General features: G+C 47.3%; 1 protein-coding gene across 8 annotated transcripts in view; it reads left to right on the forward strand.

The window, feature by feature from the left end:
- LOC119396332 (nuclear migration protein nudC) overlaps positions 1–16,028 on the forward strand; it is a 232,691-nt gene that overhangs the window by 116,575 nt on the left and 100,088 nt on the right. For 5 of the 8 annotated variants that reach the window (XM_049417046.1, XM_049417045.1, XM_049417050.1 and 2 more), the window contains 4 exons: positions 715–828; positions 3,637–3,705; positions 6,204–6,329; positions 12,010–12,093. In XM_049417046.1, the coding sequence (XP_049273003.1) occupies positions 715–828; positions 3,637–3,705; positions 6,204–6,329; positions 12,010–12,093 (393 nt within the window). The remainder of the gene's footprint in view (positions 1–714; positions 829–3,636; positions 3,706–6,203; positions 6,330–12,009; positions 12,094–16,028) is intronic. The other 3 variants (XM_049417048.1, XM_037663501.2, XM_049417049.1) reach the window with 3 other exon arrangements.

A 16,028-nucleotide genomic window follows, 5' to 3' on the forward strand; every position in this document is an offset into this window, starting at 1 on the left:
TCAGGCTGATGATGATGGTGATGACTCTCAGCTACTGTGACAACCTGAACATAGTTGGATGAACAGGTCATGGCCCCTTTAAGGGGTGACGCTGCTCTTTAAAATTTCATTCATTCTTGATTGATTTTGATGAAGCTTGTTCAGTTTACGTATTATTTGTGTGCTGGTTTCAGATACATCACAATTTTTCTAGTACTGTGTGTAGTTTTCGAAATGTCAAACATTTCGAGGGCCTTGTTGGGGCAAATTTTTTCTTAAACTGAGATAGGTACGAATTACTGCATCAGCAAATCACAATAATCTGAAATGAGAACTGCATGCAATAAAACAAGAATGGATGTTCTGAACCCACTTGGAACAGAAGTTATGTTGTGATGAAAATTTGTGAGTGAGCCAATGTCAAGCTGGGATTTCGCTCACAAAGGTTCAGCATACCATAACTTTTGTACAAGTAGACTTAGAATCTCCATTCTTGTTTTACTGCATACTGTATTCATCGTTCTGCCACGTAAAACCCCGGAGTTGTAATAGCTTTTTAAACCCCTGCATGACACGTGCTGTGTTCTACCATCTCTTTAGCTGCACCATTGGTAATCTGTCTGACCACTGTCACTTCATGCTTTCTTATTCATCAACTGTTATTGTTTGCTACGGCGATGTTCTGATTCTATTGTAATGAGTGCACTAACTCACCATTGCGCTCACTTTCATCAGGCAGATGAGGATGAGGACGAAGATGAAAAGGACAAAGGGAAGCTCAAGCCCAACGCTGGCAATGGCTGCGACTTGGAGAACTACAGGTGGACCCAGACCCTCTCAGAGATTGAGGTACGTTTTATGAAAGTGCAAGCACGCTACCCCGTTATGTTCTCATCTCAATTATCAGTGACATAGTTTTCGTTCCATTACATGGAACATGTTCTTTTCTATTTGTCATTACTCGTTACCCATGATCTGCTTGAGTTCTTTGGTTATGCTCTTTTTAGTAAGAGATTGTGGTACATAGGTGTGTTCACACAAAGCAGTCATATTCTTTTCAAATAAGTATTTATGTTAAATTTGCTTGTTTATCCCCTTAAAGGGGCTCTGCAACAGCAGGGTCAAAAAGCGCTGCCAGTCGGTAGTCGAGGCTCCCGAGGACACGCGAGCCAAATATTATAGCGAAGCGAGCAGCCTGGAATTTACAATAAATTCTCAAAGTCAGCTGAAAATCGCTCCCTCTTCTCTCGACAAATGATGTATTAGTCCGCAATATATGACGCGATTGTCGGTAGTTCCACCATTGGCTGATGTTATAATCACGATAACACCCTCATTATTACCTTCGTTCTTAATTTTGACTTCAATAAGTAGATAATATGTATGTTCATATTGTGTTATGCTGTTAAAACACCGAACAAACATTAATATTAGCACTTCCGGTCTCACCGACAGCTCGTCTGCTCGTAGTTGCGTGGTTGCGTTTTCTTCACCATGCATAGTGCCGAAATCGTGAATATTTCTGTGCTTTTGACCATTGCTGGTTGCCGTTGAGAGTGGCAGCCGTTCGAGTGTTGCCTCGTCAGCTGGAAACTGCATCATCGGCACATTCTCACGACCGACCGAGGCAGCGGTGCAGCATTTCTCCGATAACAATGCTGGCGCCGGCTAGTTTAAGATACCTGTGTTCGCTGTCTGTTCAGTATGTCATCGAGTCGTACCTCGGCGTATCCTCCCCGTAGTCTCACGTTCCCGAGAAACCGCGACACAGCAACCAAGCAGACTCGCATTTTCACGGTAGCTGCAGACAGCCGGGGGATGGGTCCGCGCCGGCCCGATGTCCCACGATCCTTTCTTCTAGTCTTTAGTTCTTTGTTGTCAGCCCGCACTCGCTGTGCGCCCGCATTCGAAGAGCAAACAGCATCGAAGTACCGCCACTGGGAGAAAGGTGCACGCAGCTTTGCTGTGTTGAATACGATTCAAGCGCGAGCAGTGCGACGAGGCGGTGTATCGGAGTGTGGGTCGAAACCCATCTCAGCTGTCATTCGTTCCAAACGCGCACGCAGGTTTGCGTCCATGGTTGGCAGAGCGATGAAAACACTACGGCAGTTCGAGGTGCACACCCAACATTACCAAACCGACTCGCAGTTTTCAAGCACGCGCGATACACGGTGCGATCGATGGGCTCCGCTTGACGACGACCACGCAAGCCTACCGGAAGTGGCGCCACGAACCACGTGGTTGCTCCGAGACGCCAGAGAAAAAAAAAATGAAAAAAAATGCCGCCGGCGCTGACGTAACTCTTCGGCGCCTCCTCGCATCTCCGTCCTCCCTCCCTTCACGCCCCGCGCAGCTTTCCGCGCGCTCGCGGCGTTGAATAGAGGGAGAAAGCTGCGGAACGTGATCTCTATAATTTGGTAACACCACTTAGACTTGACGGATTCGAAAAATTTTTGCGGCATATGACTCGTGAAGAGTCATGCGTCAATAATGAGACTATTCCAATATAACTAAGAAAGGTGTTGCAGGGCCCCTTTAAGGCACCAATAATGATGGAGTGCCTGTGTGACATCTATACATTATTCCAACATACTCGATATTATATTTCAGGACCGAAAAGGAAGTGATACATTGTTTTACAATTGTCATTTTCAGTAAGTAGAGTAAAAGGTGTATTTACTCTGAAGTCCGTCAGTTTTGCATGAAAAGAACAAAATCTTGGGCTCAAAATGCATCTGCAACTTTTTTTTGCTTGCATTCATTTCGTGCCGAGAAAAATTATACTTGTGATGATGGTCCTGTTACGCAGCACATTAAAACTCGTCCAACATTGTAGTGTCTTCACCAAATTGGTCTGCTGCAGTCATTCACAGCACATTGAAGTTAACTGAAGGCTCATTGACTATGCAGAAGGTTCAACGCATCCAAAGCTCAATGTACCTTGCCGTTTCATGGCCACTACTCGAAAGGACTATTGAAAACAAGTTGCGTCTGAATATGTGGACGCTGCGCCCGAAGGGGTTATTTGAATTTTGTGTGCAGTAAAGCCTTGCAAATATCTATGTGTTTTAAACATAAAACTTAAAAGGTAGTTGCAATGAATCGCTGCGAAATCAGTCTGCATAGAGTAATGTGTTTCGCTGACTGCTTAAAGTCTAAACAATATTGCCGAGTTCCATGCACTTTGCAACAACACATTAAGGACAGCTGCAGGCACTGCAAAGACGAGACCTGGGTAATAATCATGTCTGACAGTAATTTATGCACCATTATAAACAAGTGGCGCAGTCAATAGACATCTGTGTAAGCTCACTGAATACAAGAGAATTATGCTAGTAACCATATGAAGCCAAAGGATGATGAAGATGCAGAAGAAATAGGGTAAATATATACATATTTTTTTGTGAATTTATGCAGGGTACAGGTTGTGCGTGAGAAAATATGGTAGATGCTAAGTCTCCATAACAAGTTCTGCAGTGATTAGAAATGTTGATGTGTGGCTTTGGGTTCATTGTTCGATATCTGATGGTGGGTGGGGATGGTGCAGTGTGCGAGCGCTCATTGTTGGTTTTCAGTGGCTGTACAGTATATCCATTTCTTTGTTTCTTGCACAGAGAATAAACGTCTTCCATAATTTTTTCTTTTTTGCTATTCCAGCTCAGGGTTCCCATACCAAGGAATCTGAAGATCAGGGCACGAGACGTTGTCATTGACTTTGAGAAGAAGGTTAGTTGCATCATCAGTTTCATGTAAAGTGTGTTAAATGAAGTATATTTACTTAGGTGTAAAGGTGTTGTTTTTCTCCGCAGTCATTAGCCTCGGTCACCCCCCCCCCCCCTTTGCTTTGTGATGGTCGAGAAATTCAGCAATAGTTTCAGTGTGGTGGCAGTGCCATATGTCCAGCTGTCTAGATTTTAGGAGGGGAGCATAAATTTACTAATAATACAGCTGTCATAATGGGGCATCTTACTTATTAGTAGCGGTTGACTCCTTTTCACAGCTTTTGCAAGTGAGCCAACTGCGATAGAGAAATTCCGTATCGTGCTTGGCTGCCATTGAAAATGCACTCTTTGTGGCCACACCAACTTGGAGCTAATTCCTGGAGATCATCAGGGGATCGAAGTGTTGGCCCGACAACTGGTGGAAATCAGATGTATAACATTCCAGGAAAGGGAGACTTACCAGGATACCTTATGAAGCCTTCTTTTCTGTTTTAAGTTAGAACTAAGGTTTCTGAATCGATTGCTGTTGTTGGGCTTTTCATCAAGATGCTGCCACTAGCACCCATTAACTCGCTACGTGTGCACAATATTGCAATTTGAGTGTACAGTGTGCGGCTTAATCTTTCAGACTACACACCTCTGCAACAGCGCAAAAACGTGGGTGTTGCCACAGGCAGATTGCAAAGCTGTTTTGTTACGTTGCCAGTGCGCTCTTGAAACCAAAAGTAGCAAAGTCTCTTGCCCATTCAATCTGTATTAGTCGCAGGCCAAACTAGTGGTCAAGCTAAGCCAAGCCAGGGCCGTGGAGCAGCACATATGCATGTGCCAAGCTTGTTTCAGGCATCGAACGTTTCCAGTTCAACTTGAAGTGGTCAGACTGTATGTAGCCACACGCAGCTTAATCCGAGGCAATCCCCAGTGTGCACAAAGTACTGCCAATGTACACCTCAAATGCGCCACTGGTATCCGAGCAAAAAACAGAGTGGCAAAGGCCACATCGCTATAGTTGTCATTGTGACACATCAGATGTTCTGCCTTCAGTTACTTAATTTCCAACCATGATAGCTGCGACAATTACCACCGATTAACTGCAGGAGCTGCAGCGAGCAGTGCTGCTGGTTTTTGATTTCGTGCAAGGCGCGGTGTCACAAATATCGCAGAACCTGTTGAGGCTGAAAAGCGATTGTACATGGGTTCATCAAACTGGCCGTCTACATTGCGATAGACTTCTTGCGATCTTCCAGCCAGCTCAGTGGTGGCAAAATTACATGTACTCGCATGCTGTAGTGAAAAGTCTGATTTGCTCAGATGAAGGCGGGTGTCTCGTTCCACCATCATACAGCGAAAAAACCCGCATGGCCCTCACTGCCGTATGCGCTTATCAATTTAGGGATGACAAGAATTGCACCTTCCATGCTGGTTTTTCTGCAAAATTGAAGCAAGTGTTGCGGATCCCGCTTGTAAATTGAGGCATGTTGGCATAGCAAGCGTTTGTGTTCTTTCTAGTACATTTGGTAATTTAGTGTCGGATAAACAGCACACTCAGTATAAAAGAGAGGACAAAATAAATAAACTGGTCTTTAGTAGATTTTCTTCTCTTCTATTTTGTCTTCGTTTTTTACTCTTTTTGGAGAACATTGTTTGCTGCAACAGGAGAATGTTTTCAAGGTGTTATTGTTAAAGCAAGCACCCTGAGGTGGTGCTGCAAACGCTGCTGTTGCCATCTACATTTTCACTATGGTCCTCTATAAACTCTAATATGCTTGTGTACAGGATATAACTATTAACAGACTCGTTAATGGTCTGCATCACTATGGTCCTCTATAAACTCTAATATGCTTGTGTACAGGATATAACTATTAACAGACTCGTTAATGGTCTGCATACTATCTCGTAAATGTAAGATATGTGAGTAAGCAGCTGCTTCAAGATGTGCTACACCATGACAGTTTTTCTGCCATGAATTGTTCAAATGGTTACTTTTGAAGGGACACTGAAGTGAAGCAGTGAATTGGTTTAGATTGATAAATTGTACTCTGAGAACTCTAATGTCGCGAATTTCACCATCGTAGGTTTATTAATAGAAGAGAAAATCAAGATCGGAGTTTCATTTTTAAATCGCTGCATGTGACATCATGGATTTCAAAGTGTATTTTTTGTGTTTTGGTGACATTGGCTTAACGAAATTTCCTGAAACTTTGTATGTTAAAAGTCTATGGCTCCCTCAGAGGACAGTGTACTTAATTTTTATTGATTAGGAACTATTTAGGACCTAGTAGATGCCGTCAAAATCTATGACGTCATGACATTTGGTGCGGCAAATTCAATATGCCGTCGCCACCCGTGTTTTCTTTTCGCACGTCTTCTCGCTTACGAAGCGTCTTGTCGTGGTAAGTGTGGTGATTTTGGAATTGTGAAAGAGTAGTTTACTAGTATGAGAAAAATCATTTTTCTCTTTAGTATCCCTTTAATGTGTAACTGGTTTTTCCCATCCCCACGCAGCACCTGAAAGTTGGTCTCAAAGGCTTCCCGCTCATCATCGATGGTGACTTGTTCAATGAGATCAAGGTGGAAGAGTCCTGCTGGATCCTCGAGGATTCCAAGACCATCCTAGTCACAATGGAAAAAGTGAGTGCTGTGATGGTAGGAGGAACAATAATGTGCATCAAGCACAGTGCCCGTTGCTTATAGCCACAGTTTAGCAGTGTTTAAATGGTTGAGGTACACAATTTGTTTGGTTGAGGTACGCATTTGTTTTTTAAATTGCATGTCATGCAAGAGAGAATGACTGCCGAAATGGAGCAGCATCTTTTCCATATGAGAGGCAGGAATCTGAAGGCTTTCCTCCTCATGGTTGGAGCAGGGTACACACCATGGTAGCTTAGCACATAGGGTATCAAATTGCTGAGCTCGAGGTCGCGGTTCGATTCCCAGCCACGGCGGCAGCATTTCGATGGGGCGAAATGCAAAGAACACCTGTGTGCTTAGGTTTAGGTGCACGTTAAAGAATCCCAGATGGTCGAAATTGATTCGGAGTCCCCCACTGCGGTGTGCCTCATCATGGTTATGGCATGTAAATCATCCCCAGCTATTATTATTGGAGCAGAGTAAATGGAGAGAATGCATGCAAGCACCCTTGCGCATCGTATTGTGCACTGTACAGCCGGTGTACTTTATAAACCATATTATAAGTCGAGTGAGAATATCGGTCGGCCCCCAAAGCCATAAATGAAAAAGAAAGGAAAGAAAACAGCCAAAAATCGCCGAAATGCATTTACCTTATTTACTCGAATCTAGGATGCCCTCGATTGCAGGCCGACCCCCGAAATTCGCGAGGCTGGAAAAAAAAAATAACTTACCTCGAATGCAGCTAGGCCGAATTAAAAAAAGAAGACAACGTTTTATTGTTAGAAAACCCAGCATCTCTATTGCACAAGCACACACTCGGTAGGCATGTGCTATGTAGAACATTTATTCGTCGTCGTCGTCATCCTTGCTTCCGTTCATCGCGTTGGATATAATTCAGGCGAAGGCCAGGGAAGTTGCTTTCGTGAAGGGTGTCGCACGAGCCAATTTTAAAGCAAGCAGGGGCTGGGCAACGTGCTTCATGAAATGGTTCGGGTTCAGCCTGAGACGACGGACTTCCATGCTTGTGCCTCTGCCACCTCTGCGTCACGCAACAGGAGGAGAGAGGGTGTCAACGTGCATGGCATTCGCCGGCGCCGTAATCATGTGACCCGATCCACCTTTGCTCGTCTTTGGTGGCGTGAAATCTCGCCGGCTCAACAACCCTTGCTGCATGAACGTGAGACTGCGAGATTTCGGAACAATGGACAGTACGAAGCAGACGACGCGGTCGGCCTGAGTAGCCATGGGAACCACCACTCTGCCGCTGATCCTTAGCGACCTCGCCACCATGCAGCTACCGTAGGATGCCACGAAAATGAGCCTGGGAAGCGCATGCAGAGCCGTCTGCGTACAGTAGCCCGAGATCGGCGCACGGTGAGCCACCATGCCGTTAGCACGGCCGGGCCTTTAGGTAGGTGGCGGCTGCGATGAAATCATGGTACTCGAATCTAAGCCGACCCCCCCACTTTCGCCCATCGTTTTTTTCGGAAAAAACATAGGCTTAGATTCTAGTAAATACGGTATACAGTTAAACCTGGATATAACGAAATTGACAAATTCCCGAAAAAATTCATTACAAAGAGCTTTTAGTTATATGCAGTTTCAGCACGAACATTCAGAAAAGAAGCGCACAAATAAAACAGAAGGGGAACTGAAGTCAGAGCTCACCCAAAACATTTATTTAGCGGCAGAAAGCTGCATTAGTTTCCTCTCCTTATTGTTCGTGGGGGATGGCAATACAGGACGTTTGTAGGACATCAGTACTATGCTGCTCCGTCATCGTCTAGTCGCAGCCTCAGAGATTGGCTCCGGCAACGCGATGGCCTGTCAAAGCTAATCGCTGAGACCACAGTTTAGCAAACCCACGGCGCGGCGCAAGACTGCAAAGCGCATGACGAGTTGACCTCCAAAGATCCGTCATTGTCTCAGACAGTTTCCACCAGCAACTAATCTGACGTCTCCTCGGTAGTGATGGTGCAATCCTCTGAGGGAGCGGGGGTGGGGGCACAGAGCTGCTCGTCGTCAGGGGCTGCTCCATGTGCGCACAGTGAAACCACGCACGCGCGCATAGTGTCAAAAACGAAGAGCGAACGACAGGGATACCAGGGAATATTCAGAAAAGTGCTCTCCATATGCGGCGCGGCCCCGCGGCCTCACATGCATGGTGCAAACTCAAAGCTTAATGACACGGAGCAAGGATCTTTAAAATTTTCTGTATATTGGCATCACCTGGTGTCACGTTAACGAAGTGCAGTTCAGAGACTTCTGCAACAGCCAAAAAGTGACGGCACCCGTGAGCGGCTGGATGAGGTTTGAAGAGAGTAGGGGGAGAGGTGCACCCGCGGCGGCAAGAATGCCGGCTCGAGGGGGCGCAGGCCCGCCTGCCTGCCTCGCGCACACCCACATGCACGAACGACACCGGAACACCACCGCTTCACGCTCCATCGTTGGCGGAGCAACCGCAGAAGATGGATGCAGCTCCTGCTCGTGCCAAAATGACAAAAATCGGGGCAAAGTATCTAGGTGGCGAAAATTCGTTATATCACGGGCATCTCCCTCTGCCACTTTTTTACATAGAGGTCGCAAATACATGTGCTTCTATGGAGTAATGGCGGGGAATAGAAAAACTTTGTAATACAGTCAACGTCCAATTTTTCGGACTCTCTAGGGACCGTGAAATATTCCGAAAAATCGGTCTGTCCGAAAAAATGAATTCATGCTTTTTTATTCTGCTCAAGCGGTCAAACCACCACAGCCATGTCCGAAATAGCTTTAATGCCTCCCAGTACACTTATCAGGCATTATTTTGGTGCACGCCCAGGCTCTCGCAAATACATTCGGTACCTGCCGTGAACCCCGCCTAACGACGTGCCACCTTGCAAAATTGCGTCTCGTGAGTAGCGCCGCTGATTCCAACAAAGTGCGGAATAGATTACAGCTCTCTCGCATGGAGCGTTTGGAAACGATGACGCGGAACATAAAGATTGTGGCGGAAGAGCGGACGACTCGTGCGGCTTTCCCCAATGCGTGTGCGCGTAAACGGTGCACATACGCATCGCCAAATCTCTGCCGATACGCAGCATTTGCTGCTGTGTGAAGCCAATCGATTCTAGTTGTGCGCAGCACATCGCCAACTAAGTTGATGCCGTCACTGTACTGTTGCTCTACCATACACACGCATTTGTCATGAAAGGGTTCGTGATGCATGCCCACTCCGTTCCTGACTGCACATGGGCACGGCAATGGCGAGCTGGTTTCATTCGTGAAGGCGACACGTCTGTGCGGCGCACTTAGCGGTCTCGCACAAAGAGGCAGTATGAATGGCGGCACGGCACGTTTGGGTTCTCGCCTGTTAATGCGTGCAGTAAGCATGTAACTGCTAGGCCACGTGCACTGCCGAGCAGTTAACTGAAGATGCTTATCGTAAGGGTTGTGAGTGATTAAGCCGAACTGGCGCTTTTTCCGCCATCACGCCTCCGTGCACTTCTGCTACTTATCCGTAAAGACATCGCCACACGGCGCCGTGATAGTGGCCCCTTTGAATTTCTGGTCTGCTTCACACCATAACACTTCGCCGTTGCGGCAAAGCTGACTTTCGGACTCTGCTACCAAACAGATCGACTCGCGAAAGTGCTGGTTCGAACCTATGAGATGATAGACGCAGCAGAGGTGGGGGCTTCAAATAATGCCTTTCGGACCTGCTATTTGGGCAGAAAGTCCAAAAAATCGGATGCTGAAGAGTTTCAGCGTCCAAAATTTCGGACGTTCTTATACACTGATGTCTATGGGGCTGGTGACTGTTCTGCGAAAGCGTCCGAATTTTCGAGCATGTCCGGAAAATTGGGCGTCCGAAAAATCGGCAGTTGACTGTATCGAGGAATTTTTATGTGGAGGTTCGTTATAGGCAGGTTTAACTGTATTTGCAACGGCACTGCTCACCCACCATCAAAGCTGCTTGTCAGTACCGGCTAGTAGCATAGCGCGGGAAGACACACGGACAAAGAAGAGGTACGAGACGAACACAAGCGCTAACTTTCAACAACGAAAATTTTATTTTCAGGATCGGTCATATATACACACACATGAAATCACGCGACCGCAGTGAGATATTTTCGTTTACAACTGATAGCACATGGAAAATTGCTTTCATTCTTATCCGTCACACAGCGTTTAAACATGGCAACCAACCTTAACTATCGGGCATGCGTAAATATTCAATTTCTTTGGTGGATAATGACAGTGGCACCTTGCTGATACAGTGGTCGCCGGCGGAAAAAATGCGATCTGTCTCTATTATCAGTCGTACAGGCTCCGATTTACTTCTTGAAAGAATGGCAGTATTCTCTAGTACCGGGTGGCATACACACGTTTTGCAGTGAAGTGCTAAAAAACCGTCACCTGACACGCCTTTTACTTTATTTCGGTGTTCCCTCAACCTGTCATTAATGCATCTTCCGGTCTGGCCTATGTAACAATTGACGCACGAGAGGGGAATGCGATAAACAACGCCAACAGCGCATGGGACAGTGATCGCTTGTCAGTGGTCACTTCCCACATTGCATCGTCTTTGTGCTATCAAGCAAGTTGCTGATGCGAAATTTCTTCAAGGAAGTTTGCACCATGACATCTGGCAAAGAACGCCAAGCAGAGAGCACCTAGTCGTAGACGGGCCGTCTATAGGGGCCTCTGCCTGCGACCCAGCCACCTCTGTGTGTGGCCTGTCGACATTTTCGTCTTGTTGTCAAGCATCCACTCTTGGTACTCCACTCGTATATGACCCTTGAAAGACTTGTTTTCCACGTCATTGAGTGGCTTGAAGGTGGACTTCATGTGATCTGGTATAATTATGAGGTCAACTTTGTCCATCGCAGCGTGTGCGTTTCACAGCTTCGTACAGGTGACCATGAAACGCGTCCAAAACCAGCATACTGCGAGGATAGAGCATTGAACTGGGCCAACGGCTCCAGACCATCCAAATTTATTCCAGCATTATTGCCTCATCCATGCACCCTTTTTTGTTGATGCGAATGACAACAGCATTGTCTTGCTTTTGAAAATGAAGTAGTGTGGCAGCTTTCTGCTCTCTGCGGTCTCTCTGCTCTCTGCTCTCTGCCGGCATGACAATGAAGCGTGAGTGCTCGTTGCTCCATGGCAAGAGCTTGACATCCTTGGTACCACACTCCATGATCATTGTTGTCAAAGGCCTGTCAAGCGACGTAGGGCATTGCCTATGTGTCCCATCATGTAGTTGTTCTCTGCTTAAGCTGGATCACGCCGAAAGCTGACAAGCTTGTCTTCGAACTCCTCTGGCAGCTTCTGGCAGATGCATGTGCGGCCGACGTAGAGAAAGATCTTTTGCGTCTTGTGAAATGGCGCAACCATGAGTTCAGTGCACAGAACTCTTCTTTTGAGAGTCCAGCTTCTCACGTGAACTTATCTCCATGGTGTTGTAGCAAATGGTCACAGGCAGCGAGCGCACATAGAAGTTTCCACACAATATACGCGGCTGTGTCTTCTAGCTGCGGATGAAGCGCACTGTGCTCATGAAATGACGTTTAGATTTTTTTTTTTTTTTTCTGTGCTACAATCTGTACCAAAAGGTCACATGGCTGTTACTCCCTTGCATCTGTCTTTTGCCTATCTTTGTGAAATATTCTGAAGTTGTTCTCTTCCCTTTCAGATAAACAAGATGGAATGGTGGACACGTCTGGTGACGACAGACCCAGAAATCAACACTAGGAAAGTGAACCCCGAGCCATCCAAGGTTGGTATAAGCGATCTCCCCTATACATTCGCCGACCGTTTATTCGGACTCGGCGGGAACCGCTGAAAAGTCCGAATAATCGGGAGTCCGAAAAAAAGGATTCACCAGAAAAAAGCACTTTTATTGGCCCAGCGGCCGGAAAAAACTTGTTAGTGCGCGTCTGTACACATGTACGCTTACGCGCGACCAAGTCGGCCTGTATTTCAGCCAATGTTTGGCCACCCCTGCGGGTCTTCAATAGCACCGCAACAGCCTACGCTAAATCCGCATTTGATGGCTGTGGTGTGGGAGGTGCATCATCACGGCAGTCACTGTCCACATGCGCTGGTTCGAGTAGCTGACGGATCTCATCGCCCAACTCGGCGAAAACTCCCAAGCAACTTCCACCTGGTGAATAATCGCCGCTTTTTTCGCCATCGTCAGGGCCTTGTAGTTGCCGCGTTTCTTTAGTTCCGACGGCGCACATGGAACGGGCAGCGTCGGAGCAATTTCAGCAGATCAGGCCTCGCATGAGCAGGACACAAAGCTCGGGATGCAGATCAGGCCTAGCCACAGAAACATGAGAACGCAAACCCTCACACGCCAAAAGGAAACGATGTTGGTCTAGTTGATGTTGCAGCGCTTCTGTAATCTGTTGTCGTACTCTCTTCGTCCGAATTAGGATCCGCGTCGTACTCGTACGCGCTGTCATTCGCCTCAAACGCCGCACAGAGCAGATTCCAAGCTTGGCTTGGCTTGGCCTGCTGTTTGGCTGTTGTAGCCGTTCAATGGATACGTGACTGGCTAAAGCCAAAAGGCAACCGTTACGTGTAGCCAACAAACATAGCCTTCGAGATCGGTAACTTCTGCGTGGATTTTTGACACTGGCACGATCTCCAGTTATAGCCAGTGCAACATTTCAGTGCTGGCAACCCAGTAAAAATATTGTAAACATTGCTGACAGCTTGTTATGGCATTCAACGTCGCACTCTATCAGCCAGTCGGAGTCCGAAAAATCGAACGGCGGGCTGTGGGGCGTCCGAATTTTCGGTCGTGAGTTTACATTACTTCAATGGGACGAGTGGCGGTGCCGCGAAGGTGTCCGAATAAACGAGCATGTCCGAATTTTCGGCGTCCGAATAAACGGTCGGCGACTGTACTATAAATTTTAATTCTAAGATATTAGTGCCATGCACTAAAGTCTTTGCTGCAACAAACTTAAAGGGCCAGTAAACAGGCTCCGACTTTTTTTTACACCCCCCTAAACAAGCTCGCCAATTTGTACAGTAGACTGCAGCGATCACATTTTCTGAATATCACAGCGCTGCGTGCCGTGCAGACCCTCCATTTCGAAAAACAATTCCCACACCTCTTTTCTTCGCCTGACCGATCCCCCTCGTGCGCGCAGTGACGCAAACTTGCCCATGGGCAACTTGATGTACCACTCAGCTCGTCAATTGGTCTAAACCAGGCCTCAGCAAGCTAACGTCAATTCCTGTTCCCACCCACCACTACGACACTGCGCCTTGTTTCTTGGCCCTGCGGTGATGCGGTTTCGGCCACACAGTTGTCAGGTTGTCATGCACATATTCCTCGCACTGCATAGCACCTGCATGCACTTGGCCTTCGACATGAGCAACACGTGGAGGAAGCATTGTCGGCTGCAAATCGAGCGGAGGGAGGGGGAACCTCCGGTAGCTCTGGTCGGGTCATGCTTGCTTGGTTTTCCCATTGTATGCGCGGCAAGTGGGGTTTTCTTCTCTCGCGCCCCTTCGTCGTCTTGGAAAGCAAGCATGCATTCCTGCTGCATTGCGAACTGTCACAAAGGTTTAAAAATACCGAAGAGCTGAAAACTGCCCATCAAGTTACGGAGCATGTGCGACAATGTAAACAATAAACAACCAGGAGCCGCAGCAAGCAGAAGTGCATAGCGTCTGATCGAGCTCACCGATGACGTCACTTGCTGACGTCCTGTCACATTGCCAAAGTGGGTGGAGTCACGACGACGGGCTACGCCTTCGCCTCCCTGTGGCGGAGAAGGGTGGTGAGGCCGCACGAAAATTTGAATATAGCTGAAACGGATCTTCTAGCCACTGCAACTTCCTTATTATAGCACGTACTCGCAAAATTCTTGCGGCAGCATGTTCACATAGCAAAAGTGCGCATATTTCTCTTTATTACAATTTTTGGACCTCGGGGTTGTTTACTGGCCCTTTAACAGGAGGCCAAACTTGCCTCGATATGTGTGTTACCTCATTAGAATGGTTGTTGCCCCACACAATGTTACTGGCCATATGGGTACGATGGGGTGCTGTATGTAACCACAAAACCCCACTGAACGACAGCGAGCTCTTCTCTCCCACAAAGCTAGTCTTTTTTTTGACCATTGCCTCAAACTAGAGCAACATTAAAAGGGTCATAAACCACCCCTCGGGCTTGTGGAGAAAACACATGCTGCGGACTGGAGACACTGCTATGAACATCTCAGCCAAATCTTGCAGTTGTGGATGGCAAGGAGAGCTTACAAGTGGAGCGCAAAGTTGCCATTTTTTCGGGCACACCCTGTTTTCACACAGAGGCCCATCCTCACTCTCAGAGCTGCCGACGCTCGCTGCTTGTTGTCGAACAGTGGGTAGCATGCTATTGGCCAATAGCCAACATAAATCAAGAGTGGTGTTTGGATCAGATGTGCTTCTTGCCACGGGGGGGCCACCACATGCCATCACTGCACTTCATAGTCTGCTAACATTACACAGTGAGCCGCGCTTACGCACAAAAATAACAGTGGGAAGAGAACGACCGCATTTCATCATGTGCACTCAAGGTCATGACGGGTGCTGATGTAAGTTCTTTCCCCCATCCATCGCTTCCTGGTTAGCTTCCAGCGTGCTTGTCGGGACGAAAGAGAGAAAGCTCTTGAAGCGCGCAACAAACCCCTGTAAATTTGCTCGTTCTTGACAGATTCAAGAAACTTTTGTGGCAATCGATTCATGCATGAGGCAATAAACTCTGAGACAGGTCATTCGATGATCATTTGGAAAGGGGGTTCTTGACCATGTTAAGCGGGGGGTGCTTCCCAAAGTCAAAGAAAGGCTTGCAGCGAAGGGCTTTCACACTTGCCGACGTGTTAATAATCGAACAACGATCAAAGTAGGAGCATGTCACATGGGTTCAAGATTCATGTCAAGTCGCTGTCCAGAAAGCCCCTCGACTGTGCATGTGTAGCTCTTCTCTACGGCCTTTGTTAAATGGTGCGGCGTGTACATCAGCACATCATTCTTGTGTGTACGGTCACAAGCATTGTGATTGCGAACATGGGAGTTCATTTGCTAGAGTACTTCTTTGGCTGATACACTGTCACTGTTTGTACGATTAGCCTACGCACCCATGCTAAGTGCTCGTGCGTTGTCTTTTGTTGCTTAAGCTCTGGCAGAAAAATGTTTCTTCCTTGACTGTGGAACTGGACAGTTAGAGATTGTGGGATTGAGGCTTGCCTGTTGCCATTGCGTGGGTTTTTGCCTAGTTCTGCTGTACGCTTATCTCATCATGACTGTCCCATCTAAAGCGGTCCCACAGTGCTCGGCAAGCGGGGTGACATCAGCTTCCCTGCACTACGGCAGCGGCTCCTCTGCCATGCCTAATTCCCCCTCCAACGCGCCTTCTCCGAATTACTTGACCGTCCTCTCCATGTCTTCTCTGAATTTCGCGATCGCCCCTTCAGCCATTGCCTCAGCTCTCTGTCAACCACACACCAACACGAAGGTAGGCGGTCATGCTGGCCGACAAAATCTTCAAACGGCTTTTAAAAAAGCGCGCCTTTTGTGTAGCATAGTGGTTTCATACTGCGATTTCGCCGAGCACTGCAAATCCTTCATCCGCAATACGGTACCCAATGGCTACAACAACTGCCGGGAGAACACTGCGGAGCTAACAATGCGGTAAAAAGAATGAATGCT

This window comes from Rhipicephalus sanguineus, chromosome 6, assembly GCF_013339695.2.
Source record: "Rhipicephalus sanguineus isolate Rsan-2018 chromosome 6, BIME_Rsan_1.4, whole genome shotgun sequence".
Lineage (NCBI taxonomy): Eukaryota > Metazoa > Arthropoda > Arachnida > Ixodida > Ixodidae > Rhipicephalus > Rhipicephalus sanguineus.